At 39.7% G+C, this 12,911-nt stretch overlaps 1 protein-coding gene across 2 annotated transcripts in view; it reads right to left on the bottom strand.

Annotated features, from left to right (window-relative positions):
- Positions 1-12,911, bottom strand: part of MYH10 (myosin heavy chain 10) — a 144,134-nt gene that overhangs the window by 79,530 nt on the left and 51,693 nt on the right. For both annotated transcript variants that reach the window (XM_037028367.1, XM_037028366.1), the window contains one exon: positions 4,443-4,535. In XM_037028367.1, coding sequence (XP_036884262.1) covers positions 4,443-4,535 — 93 coding nt within the window. The remainder of the gene's footprint in view (positions 1-4,442; positions 4,536-12,911) is intronic.

The following is a 12,911-nucleotide window of genomic DNA, read 5'->3' as shown; positions in this document are numbered from 1 at the left end:
ACCAGTAGGGTTTACCCCTGGCCTGGACATGGCCCGGGAGAAAAAGGCTGAATGAAGGGCGACTCTTAGGTATTTTGTTTTTATAGGTTTTTTAAAAAAAAATTTATGCTTAAGCAACTGGGTGATTTGATGGAACCATATATTGACAATAAGACTTAAACAAATTTTGAACAGGAAAAATAAAGTTCCGTGTGGAGTATGTTGAATCTGAGAAGTGTATTAGACGTCCAAGTAGAAACAACAAGTAGGCAGCACGGTGCCTGGCAAGGAATAGGTGCTTAATGATGAACTGAACTGCACAACAACAAAGCATATATACATAAATTATACAAAATTTAATTAAAAAACGAGCCAATACTGGCTATTCTCTAAACCCCTGAGAACCAAAGTGTTAGCAACACCCATGACGACTGCTAAAGGGATGTTTTACCTGAACCCCAGTCAATCAGTGGAACCAATTACTTCACTATTTTTTATGGAACCACTAAAATCGCCACTTGTCGTAGCCTTGTGTAGTCAATGCCTTAAGAGATCAGTAGCCAGCTGCTAAACTTTCTTTTAAAAAGATACTATCCTAAACAATATAAAGTTGACTTTCTAAAAATTAAAGCCCAAAGCCAACAACTTAAAGATACCTTTGTGTCTTGGTTGAAGAGCTATGTCTAAGAATATTGCCTTAATCAAAAATATCTTTTCTAAAATGATTAGCTTTCAATTAGATTGGCTTTCAATCTAGATTGAGAAATTTTCAATCTGGATTGAAAATTAGCTTTCAATTAGGTTGAGCACACTTACAGATTATTACACAGCAGCACTTGCACTGTGGTAGGTGGACCCTCAGAAACAGGTTTGCTGAGAACTTAGGTGGGGCGGGGGATTCTGCCTAGAACCAATCTTGCTAGTAAACAGTCTAAGGAATTCTTCCTACCAGTAGAACATACGAGTTTCTACCAGAATTGTTAATATTTGAACTAGGATATGTAAATAACAAGCATTAAGTAGATTCATGTATAGTAGTTATTTTGCAAATAAATTTTGGCAAGTTAACTATGCTAATTTAGACTATAATTTAAAGGAACAAGCTAGAGCAGGGTTTCTTTTTCAACCTCGACATGGCTGACATTTTGGGCTCGATAACCCGTTGCTGCAGGGCCTGTCCTGTGCACCAGATGTTTGGTGGCATCCCCGGCCTCTACCCAGCAGACACCAGATGCACACCACTACCCACTGCCCAAGTCGAACCACCAAAACCATCCCCAGACACTATGAAATGTCCCCTGGGGGGTCCCCAGTGGAGAAGTACTGATTTAAAATATTGCAAATTAGAGATTATAACCTACATATGTCAGCATGGAAATCTCACTAATGATTGTGGTAGCCAATTTCCAAGGTGAGCTGAATAATCCCTACCTTCTGATATCCACGCCACCATGTAGTTCCCTCCACATACTGTGTTGGGGTCGGTCTGTGTGACCAATAGAATACATCAAAAAGATGGCCTATGACTTCCAAGGTGGGGTCATAAAAACACTGTGTGGCTCGTGTCTTGCTTTCTTGGAGCATTTGCTCTGGGGGATGCCAGCTGCCATGTCAGGAGCACGCAGCTCTACGGAGGGGCCTTCAAGGTGCGAGGAATGGAGGCGACCACTCTGGGGAACTGAGGCTCCTGGCCAAAAGCTACCTCAGTAAGCTTGGAAGAAGACCCTGCTGCCTCACCAAGTCTTCCGACCACTGTAGTTCTAGCCAACAACATCTGCACGACAACCTCATGAGAGATCCTGAGCCAGAACCACCCACCACACAGGGACCCTGTTTAAGTCACTAGGTTTTGGGGTAGTTTGTTACACAGCAATGGTCACTGACACAGAATTGCACTTCTGACTCTCAAATGCAGAAACCCTGGCAAGTATATGAACCCTAACCACTTAGTAACAGAATCGCTACATTCTAAGACACAAATGACTACAGTCAAAGACACAAATGACTGATTAGTAGCAATTTATCTTTTCTATGCAAAAATGAGACAAACAGGCTCAAAACTCTTTCTCCTGAATTTAAAGTGTTCTTTAGGGGAGAAAGTCAGAATAGACTAGTAACTTGATTTATGTGGTGAAATAAAATATTTTCCACTAAGAAGTCTTTGAAAATCTTCAGGGAGATTCACATACCTAAGTGGGTAGCTCACTGTTTCTTCTGTCTCATGATACAGCCACTAAACACAGGGCTTTCAGTAGGAAAACTTTAAGATTGAATTGCGGCTCAGGCTCAGTGGCGCTGACCCATGGAATGACAGAAACTCTGTAAACAAAGTGCAGCTTCCCCAGATGCTTTGTAGACCCAGAAGTCACAGCCAGGCTCCTACTGCCACAGGCATATTTGTTACCTCACTTTGTACATAAAAAAATAAAACAAAATAATTACTAGATGAATGTGGATTAAGTGAATCGTCAAATTTTGCCTTACTAGGAATAAACAATATTCCAAGCAAATAGATCCCTATTTATTACACAGCTTGGAAAGCCTCTTGTACTTCCACTATCTCTGCTGGTGTTATGGACTAAATTGGGCCCCCATCCTCCTAAGTCATATATTCAAGCACTAACTCCCAGGACCTCAGAACATGAGGATATTTGGAGATCAGGTCTTTACATAGGAAATTAAGTTTAAAAAATGAGGTCATCATGGAGGCTCCTAATCCTATCCAAAATGATGGTGGTCCTTGTAAGAATAGGCCACAGACACACACAGAGGGAAGACCACTTGAAGTCACAGGGAGAAGATGGTCACCTGCAAGCCAAGAGGAGAGGTCTTCTGAGAAGAAGAAACCAACCCTGCCAACACCTTAATCAGAGACTTCCAGCCTCCAAGTGTGCGAACATCAATTTCTGTGGTTTAAGCCCCCAGTCTGTGGTGCTTCTAGGGCCACCCTGGCAAACTCAGAGGGCCGTAGGGCTACCTTTCTGTTTACCAGGCCCTCTGTGATCTCGAATCTGGTCACTTCCACTGAGCAAAGAGACCATGTCATCAGAAAAGTAACATGCAAACCATGACTTTACATTCCCAGAATAAAAAACTGTATGACAATGATTTTAGATTTCCCAATACTTTTGCCAATACTTCTAATACCAGAAGAAGGAGAAAAAACAGAATTAACTCAAACAATTTAAGTAGAAATAACTGAAATTGTAGACCCTCTCCAAAATGACCACAGAAATGGTCATTGAATCTTGATGATTATAATCCAGAGTAAACGGTTACCCAAGGAATGCCCATTTTACTTTGCTGAATGTGTGTTTAGAGATGATTTGCCATTAAAGGTTGATTCTGAGCAGATGGAACAAGGGGGATGGTATCCTCATACCAATACCGATGTGCCTATCACTTACAACAATATTCTCAGGCAAACTGTTATAGTTGACCACACTGAAGGAGCAAGAAAAGCTTTCAATGAATTAAGATAGTTGAACAGAATTTTTTTGTAAATGCTCATCCCAGGATATGTTTTTATCAATTTGAGAGAGAGAGAGAGAAAAGTGAGAAACATCAATGTAACACAGAAACATCAATCAGTTACCCATATTTTTTGGACCATAAGATGCACCTAGGTTTTAGAGGAGGAAAATAGAAAACAAAAATTTGAAGCAAAAAAAAAAGTGGTAAAATATTTAATAAAAATATTTCACCAACGTTAATGTAAACAGAACTCCACACCAGCATCGACAACCATTATTCCTCCCAAATGAGTGGGGGGAGGGTACGCATCTTATAGTCCGAAAAATACGGTACTTTCTGTACAGGCCCTGACAAGGTACTGAACCCACAGCCTAGGTACATGCCCTGACCAGGAATCAAACTGGCAATGTTTTGGAGTATGAGATAATGCTCCAAGGGACTGAGTAACCTGACCAGGGGAAGAAGAATTTTTAAAGAAAAGTAATAGTAATGACAAATTATTCTGAAGTCCATATGCCATAGAAACAATAAGGTACAAAAAGGACAACTTACTATATTGAATACCAACCTTATTTGTTGACCATTTATTATGCCCAATACTGTGTTTAGTAGAAAACAAGCATCTCTAAATCTCCACACCAACCCCCTAAAGGCATTATATATCATCTCCAATCAAAGGTAATAAGTTAAACTCAGAGAGGTTATAGCATTATATATATCCATACAATAATATATAATTATATATTTGTATAGAATAAATGTGATTACAATTATCTTCACATTTTTCCCTTTTATTGCTTTTTAAAATATGGCTACTAGAAAATTTTAAATTACAGGGGACTTGCATTGTATTTCTATTAGATAGTACTGTTTCATACCACATGAATTAGCTTCTTCTAAAACTCTAGAAAGTATAGTATGTAGTTAATCATAGCAGACATTTAACTAGAGATCTGAGGAATGAAAAGTTTCCGATAATTTCAACTTACAAAACGAGATGAGTTATCATTTTTCACAGTCTTCGCATTTCCAAATGATTCCAGGATTGGATTGGCTTGCAAAAGCTGCCGTTCAAGTTCTCCCTAAAAGACATTACACACACACACACACACACACACACAAAAGCAGATGCATGTTAACCCAGTGATGTGATCCCAGTCCTCAGGGAAAAAACAAAGCTACACAAAACCGTTTCTTTCCCTCACTTCTGTCACTTAGTTTGCTGTCCAGCAACCTTCACTGGATTCTTACTCTAGGTCACAAGAGCCTCTGCTGAAGGGGAAAAAAACAGCATCTATAAAGTGATCACACGAAGAAGACGTCACATTGAACAGAAGAAATAAATCGAAGGATGGCAAATAAGTTAGGCAGAGAATTCTGAAAATAAAACAAAAACTGGCTCTCACGGAATGAAATTTAGCATGACATTTTAATTAAGAATATACGAATACTTATAATTAATGGTATAAAGCTTGCCATTTTTCCAAGGGTTTCACATATTTTATTTTTAAAGTTATATTTTATTGATTATGCTATTAATGGTTCCCAATTTTTCCTCCTTTGCCCCCTCATGTCCATGAGTCATGCAAATAAGTTGACCTACACTGTACTACACTGTACTTTATATCCCCGTGGCTATTCTGTAACTACCTATTTATACTTCTTTTTTTTAAAGAATATTTTATTTATTTATCTTTAGAGGGGGAGGGAAGGAGAGAGGGAGAGAAATATCAATGTATGGTTGCCTCTTGTGAGTCCCCTGCTGGGAACTGGCCTGCAACTCAGGCATGTGCCCTGACTGGCAACCCAGGCATGTGCCCTGACTGGGAATTGAACCGCAATCGTATGGTTCGCAGGTCCGAGCTCAATCCACTGAGCTACACCAGCCAGGGCCTATTAGTACTTCTTAATCCCCACACCTCTCCTGTCTGGCAACCATCAAAACACTCTCCATATCCATGATTCTGTCTTTGTTCTTCTTGTATGTTTCATTTGTTTTTTAGATTTAATTGTTGATAGATATGTATTTATTACCACTTTATTGTTAATAGTTTTGATCTTCTTTTTCTTAAATAAGTCCCTTTAACATTTCATATAGTAATGGTTTGGTGATAATGAACTCTGTAAGTTTTTCCTTCTCTGAGCTCTTTATTTGCCCTTCAATTCTAAACCATAGCTTTGCTGGGTAGAGCAATCTTGGCTGTAGGTCCCTGCTCTTCATGACTTTGAATATTCCTTGTCAATCCCTTCTAGTCTGAGAAGTTTCTTTTGAGATGTCAGCCTTATGGGAACTCCCCTGCAGGTAACTAACTTCTCTCTAGCTGCTTTTAAGAGTCTCTCTTTATAACCTTTGGCATTTTCATTATGTGTCTTGGAGTGGGCCTCTTCACATCCATCTTGTTTGGGCCTCTGTATGCTTCCTGGACTTGCATGTCGATTCCTTTTGCTAAGTTAGAAAATTTTTCTTCCATTATTTTTTCAAATAGATCTCCAACTTTTTGTTCTTTCCTCCTTCTGGTACTCCTATGATACAAATGTTGGACCTCTTGAATTTGTCCCAGGGGCTGCTTATATTCTCATTTTTTTTGGATTTTTTTCCCTTATTCTGATTGGTCGGGTTTTTTTTTTGCTTCCTTATGTTCCAAATCTTTGATCTGAAGTTGGCTTCACCCACTTTACTGTTGTTTCCTTGTAAATTGTTCATTTCAATTAGTGTATCCTTTGTTTCTGATTGAATCTTTTCTATGCTGCTGAGGTCCTCACTAATTTCCTTGGGCATCCTAATAACCATTGTTTTGAACTCTGCATCTGATAGATTGTTTGTCTCCATTTAGTTCAGCTCTTTTGCTGGAGTTTTGATCTGTTCTTTCATTCGGGCCATGTTCCTTTATCTCCTCATTTTGGTAGCCTCCTTGTGTTTGTTTCTGTGTAGGTAGGTCTGCTTTGACTCTGTGTCTTGGTAGTGTGGCTTCACACAGTAGGTGTCATGTAGGGTCCAGTGACACAGCCTCCTCTATCACCCAAGGATGTTACTATTACTTGAGGTGCACCCTTCATGTGGGCTGAGTATACCTTCTTCTTGTAGTTGAGCCTTGGTTGCTGTTGGCACATTAATGGGAGAGATTTACCCAGGCCAGCCAGCTGCACAGTCTGGCTGTGACCACTGACCATAACCTCCAACCTCCAGTGGAGGATTAGCTGTGCAGGGCAGGGTGGTGGTGCTCCAGTGTGGTCTGTAGGTATCCACTGGGTGCACTGGCCCTGGGGTTCCCCAGGTGGTGCAGGCCAAGGTCAGCCCACACTATCTTTAGCCTGGGTCACCTTGCCTGAGCTAGTGAGCAACCTGAGATGGCTGCTACTCTGCTGGGCTTGGAGTTTCCCTGGCAAAGCCAAGCTGTGAATCTAAGTTGGCTGCTGCTGAGGCTGGGCCTGAGTTTCATGGAGGCCAGCTGTTGCTTATTTGATAGGATTTAGGAAGTTGTAAGGCATGAGCCAAGACCAGCCATTCATATGAAAAAGCAGCTTGGGTGGGCCCATAAGTTGGGTGGGGCAGAGTTTCTGGGGATCTCCAAGACAGGTCAAACCATGTTACCCAGGTTGATGGAGTCTCAGATATGCACCAGCCTAATGGCTTTGTTGGGGGGGGGGGGGAGTTTAGAAAAGGGAAAATGGGCTCAGTTCATCTTGAAGCCAGACACTTCAGTTTCTCCCTGTATATCAGTGGTGCCTTTCAAGCTGCTGCTCTGGTGCTGGAGCTCAGAGTGAATCTGAGTAGGTGAGTCTGTGTGTGGGTTCTTTAAGAGGAACTGCCTGGGGCTCCCGCAGTTTCTTCTACCAACTCAACCCCCATGGGTTTTTGCAGTCAGAAGTTGTGAGAACTTATCATCCTGGCACTGGAGCCCTGGGCCAGGAGGCCTAGGACTCTTGGCTCCCGAGATATCCCTTCTGAATTTGTATGCACCACATGTGGGTGTGGGACTAGCCTGTTCCTCGTCTGTGCCCCTCATACCAGTCTGGATGGATGTGGTTTCTTTAATTTTGTAGTTGTCAGATTTCCATTCAACTTAACTTTGTAGTTGTCAGACTTCCATTCAACTCAATTTCTGACAGTATTGAATGATGGCTGCTGTATATTTTAGTTGTAATTTTGATGTCACTGTGTGAAGAGGAAAGCCATGTTTGCCCATGCCGCCATCTTGACTGGCAGTCTCTCAAACTATGTTAATAATGTAGACCAGGCAATGTCCTCATCTATCTCCATGATTGGATATGACAAAGATGGCGATACTACTGACTTCTTGCTCAAATTTAAAAGGCTAAGTATATAGTGTTTCACTCAGTGTCTTAAATATACAAATTAGGCTATAAAACAGATTTCACAAAAAGATGTGTGTATATTAATAAGTGCTTTAATCATGAAATACAGTAGAAAGCTGTGTGAGAAAGCATGATGTCATTTCGGGCCATAAAAGCACTAGAAAGTGATGCCATGTTCCTGGAATGTAATTTCAGAATTATATTGTATGATTTCAATCAATCTGCTTTTTCTGAACACAAATCTTACCACTATGTTTTTAAATACCCACAGTATTCTGGACCTAACAAAAGAAAGTAGTAAAAACCACTAGAAAATGTGAGCCTTTAAGGAAAAAAAGAATATAAAGAACCTCACGTAAGATTTGTTAACTAATAGCCAGTTGCTACGTGAGTAATTATATTGGGTTGGCCAAAAAGTCTGTTCAGTTTTTTCCCCATAAAGTAAAAGACATATTTTTCATTTTCACCGATAACTTTACTGATTTGGATGGTTTGAGTAGTTGACTACATCCCGTGTGGGAAAATGATGACTGTTCTCAATGTCTCCATTTGATGGCTACCAACTTCAACTGGTCTACCCGACTGTGGAGCACCTTCGGCACGAAACTTCCCAAATTACTTTTGACACATTCCATCAGTCATAGTACCTTCTCCACACACTGCACAAATCTTTTTTTTTCATTTCAGTTGCATTTTTACCTTTCTTGAAATAATAAAGGCACAGTATACAAAAAATGTTGCATATTTTCTTCTATCTTCAATATTAAAATGGCTACACAAAAATTCACCAATTTTGATAAAATTTTTTAAATGCATGTTATCATTTAAACAGCTATCACAATACAACCTAACACAATTGTTTTCAAATGAAGTTAAAGACAACTACGTACTACTAGAGTTAACTTATGGAAAAAAACTAAATGAACTTTTTGGCCAACCTAATCCAATCCAAAAACTACATGCCATGCATATTACGGTCTCAGCCTCCGTTCCTAGTCTGGCTTCCTGTACTCAGGTGAAAAGGTGGGGAAGTGTTCCTAAGGGTGAGGCACGTGACACAGTGAAGAGGTATGTTCCTTATGTCTACTCCCTAGCATATTTCTGGATTGTCCAGGCTTTCATAGGTCTTAATTATAGTCTATGACTGTGTTTAATTGAGACCATCAAGAACCAGTCCCTTTAAGAGCCCCGAGCTACATGAATTTCTCACTACAAAGTACTGGGTCACTTTCTTGGCATTAGATAATATGCTTCCTTTACAGTGAATCTTTTAGTTTATTAACTTCAAAACACCAGATTATTTCTAATGTAAGTTTTTCTGAATATTATATGCTACCAAAATTTCTTAAATATGATGCCCTGAACCACCTTTAATGACTGAGAATCATCACTAAAAATGTTAGTTATCATACAATGATGTAACCGAGTGCCTTTCCCCTTGAGGTCTCTGTCAGTGTGCCTTTGGCTAACACCCTGCAAAAGCCCTGGTGTGCTGGCTCTGCAACCACATTGCCTCACTCAGGGTACGTAAGCAGAATGTAGCAACTGTGAGAAAACTGATTTCTGACGCATGGGGTGCGTTCCCTTGACAACGCTAAACATCTGTGTTAGGTCAAATAATTAGAATACAGATTCTTCAAGATTACACACTATCCTGCCAAATAAAACCATAGTGTAAATACTTTAAGTAATAAAACTACATGCCAAATACATAGCCTTTAAACTTCCCTAACTTTGGAGGTGAAACCAGTATTGCATTTCACATTTTAATTTTTCTTAGTCATGGCAACAAGAATACTTTGGGTCAAATTTATTGATTCTTTTCCTTGTGTGTGTGTGTGTGTATGTGAAAGAGAGAGAGAAAGAGACAGATCTGATTCTATTCTTTTTCCTATTGGCTTATAGCAGTGATTTTGAACATTTTTCACCTTGTGGCACATATAAATTAATTACTAAAATTCTGTAGCACCCAAAAATGTACTTTTTGCTGATCTGACAATAGATAGGTATAATTTTGACTCATTCACACTGGACGGCTATTGTTGTGTTGGCTATTGTCATTTTTTAAAATTTGACAGTCTCAGGGGAACAGGTCAGTGCCCCTGACTAAATAGCCAAGCATTGCATGTTTTAAAACCTCTTGTGGCACACCGGTTTGTGTGTGTAGTTACTGGCTTTATCTCCTGTACCTAGCTCCGTCAGTAATAAGTCAAGATGATGCGCCAGGAATACTTGATGAATGACTGTATAATCAGGGACCCTAAGACATGCTAGTAGTATTTGGGGAAGGGATAGTGGGGAGCTGAAAGGTGGTAATAACATTTGGGTTAAGTGTCCTCAGAGTCATGGTATTAACTGTAGACGTGGGCACTTCCGTGTCCCTGCTGCTGGGGCGACCACATTAATAGTGCTGTGGTGTATCCTCTGTCCTAACGGGTCTGTGACACTCATAGATGGATCACAAAAAAAGCTTGAAACAAAGCTAATACCATAAAATATACAAAAATGGTCTTAAATTAAGAAATTACCACTAAATTTGATCGTTTCTGAGTTGAGCAATTTCATATTCAAACAGTGCCCAGATCTCTAAACCAAGCTGTGAAACCACTCACAAGCCATCAGGGGGCAGCGACTAAGTGTTAACCTTTCCGCTACAACCGGGTGGGCAGTGTCCCTTATTTCTATTCAATGCAATGAGAAATATCATTTGGGAATGTAGAAAAAAGCAGTATCAGTGTTTGAAGTTATTTTTAAAATTTTAAGTATTTAGAATTACATTATGTGTTAAAGGTTTACCAATCATAATGAAAACCCTGTGTTTTATTATATAGTGCATAATGTACACTTGCTATGTGATAGGCAGCGGATGAGTTTAAAATTGATAAAGAATATATATATATATATATACCTCTGTCAAAATTTCAGTTCAGCCACCAAGGGGACTTAGGCTGAGATCATTCTGTACCATTCTGTGGGCTGACAGGACAAGGACGCAGGCGTCTCACTAACCACAAGAGAAGGGATGAAACTAGGCAGCAGCAATTAGTGAAGGTGATGAGAAACAGACTCTACTCTCAACTGGCAGGCCCTCGCTCCTGCGCTTGCTAGCTAACAAATTTTTGTCTTAGTTCAAGGCAGTTCAGACCAGTAGATACAAAGTCTTCCGGAGACTGTCGCCTAGATTTGGACGACTCAACAGCCGGCGAGGAAGGCGAATTGGCTGGAAGGAGGCATTGTTAGGGAATGGCTAAGTTCTAGAAATTAGTCGTTTTCAAATCTTCTCTGAACTCGCACTGCGCTCAGACTTTGGTGCGGCACTGAACACCGTGCTTTCAGGTGGCTGGGGGGTAAAGCCAAATAAGATTTATTATCACAAAAACTACATAAAAAGTTATGTAGTTACGTAGTTATGTTGTAGTAAATGTTTATATAAGATTTACTTAAATACTGTGAGCTTAATTTTAAAAACGGATGTCTCGTATGTTTGTTCATATTTCCACAATGAAGATTAAGTGTCAAAGGCAAATATAAAGACGACAGGTCACTTTACATGCCAGGATGACTATGATAAAAACACAATAACACGTGTTGGCGAGAATGCAGAGAAACTGGCCCCCTCCGGAAGTGTTGGTGAAAAGGTAAAATGGCACAGCTGCTTTGAAAAAGTGTGGCAGTTCCTCAAAATGTTAAACAGAAATTACCATGACCCCCACCAATTCCACTCCTAAGACTACTCCCAAGACAACTGAAAAATCTATGTTCACACAAAAACTTGCATGCAAACGTTCCCTGCAGCATTATTCATAATGGCCAAAAAATGGAAACATTCCAAATGTCCATTAACAAAATGTGGCACGTTTAATATAATGAAATATTCAGAGTTAAAAAATGGAATATTTATACATGCTACAACATAGATGAACCCTAAAAACATTATGCTAAGTGAAAAAGTCACAGGGAACCATATATTATATGATTCTATTCATATAAAATACCCAGAATAGGCAAATGCATTGAGACAGAAGTTAGATTAGTCATTTCCAGGGGCTGGGAAGAAATGGAAGATGACCTCTGATAGGTACAGGGGCTTCTTTTTGGAGTGATGAAAATGTTCTAAAATTAATTGTAGTGATATACTTTCCATACACTTAAAAACACTATTGTATACTTTAAATGAGTAAATTTTATAATACATAAATTAAACCTGAATAAATAAAGCTGATTTTTAAGAATAAGCAAATAGACAAAATAGTAAATAAAAAACTCACAAAAGCAGGAGCCTAGAAATGCTTTCCTTTCAGTTTTTACAACTCAGACCACTAATGATTAAATGCTAGAAATTTATACAAATGGTCCCTGTGAACCTGAGTAAGTTTTGCCTATGAAGTTCAATGTAAATTCCCAAACCAGTAATATCAAACTAGAAGAAACGCTGTCTTACAATTATAGACTTTCAACATTATAGCTATTACTTTAATATGTAATATTAAAATGGAGTTCCGAAGTCATGCACAGGGACACCCCCGGAGGGAGAAGGGCGTGTGGGCAGTTAGTGAAGGTGATGAGAAACAGACTCTACTCTCAACTGGCAGGCCCTCGCTCCTGCGCTTGCTAGCTAACAAATTTGAGAGAATTTCTCAACAGAACCCTCTCCAGGGTATAACCATTCCCTACCACTCATGAGTATCGCATCGTCCTTACGTGTGCCGGGAAAGAACAATTAATTGAGAACCAGGGCTCTTCTCACGTTTCTAAAAACGTAAGCATAGGTACTCCTTACTGTTATTAAAATAAACTTGGGAAAAGCAGCACTGATGCGCAGGAAACACATGCAGCAGGACATGCAAATCAAGGCCAGTGAAGTTCGGCCCAGAGCAGCTGTCGCCTCCTTTGAGGGAGCTCGTGACTCAGGGATCGAGGGGCCCCAAAGTAAAATCTAGAGGCAGGCATGCGACTCACACACAACAAGGGTCCACGTGGTAGTTTACAATGACATCGAAACAAAATGTTAACAATGATTTCTGTGTTCCACAGAGGACTGGAAAACCTACATCTGTACTTCATTGAAGTGGTGATCTAAGCACATATTAAAAGGTCATTTAGCATGTACCTATAAAGCACAAAGAAAAGCTGCTTTCTGA

The sequence above is a fragment of the Sturnira hondurensis genome, unplaced genomic scaffold, assembly GCF_014824575.4.
Source record: "Sturnira hondurensis isolate 20B ecotype Veracruz unplaced genomic scaffold, ASM1482457v3 Scaffold0019835, whole genome shotgun sequence".
Classification (NCBI taxonomy): domain Eukaryota; kingdom Metazoa; phylum Chordata; class Mammalia; order Chiroptera; family Phyllostomidae; genus Sturnira; species Sturnira hondurensis.
The sequence above is the reverse complement of the archived record's forward strand: the minus strand, read 5'-3'. Positions and strand labels throughout refer to the sequence as shown.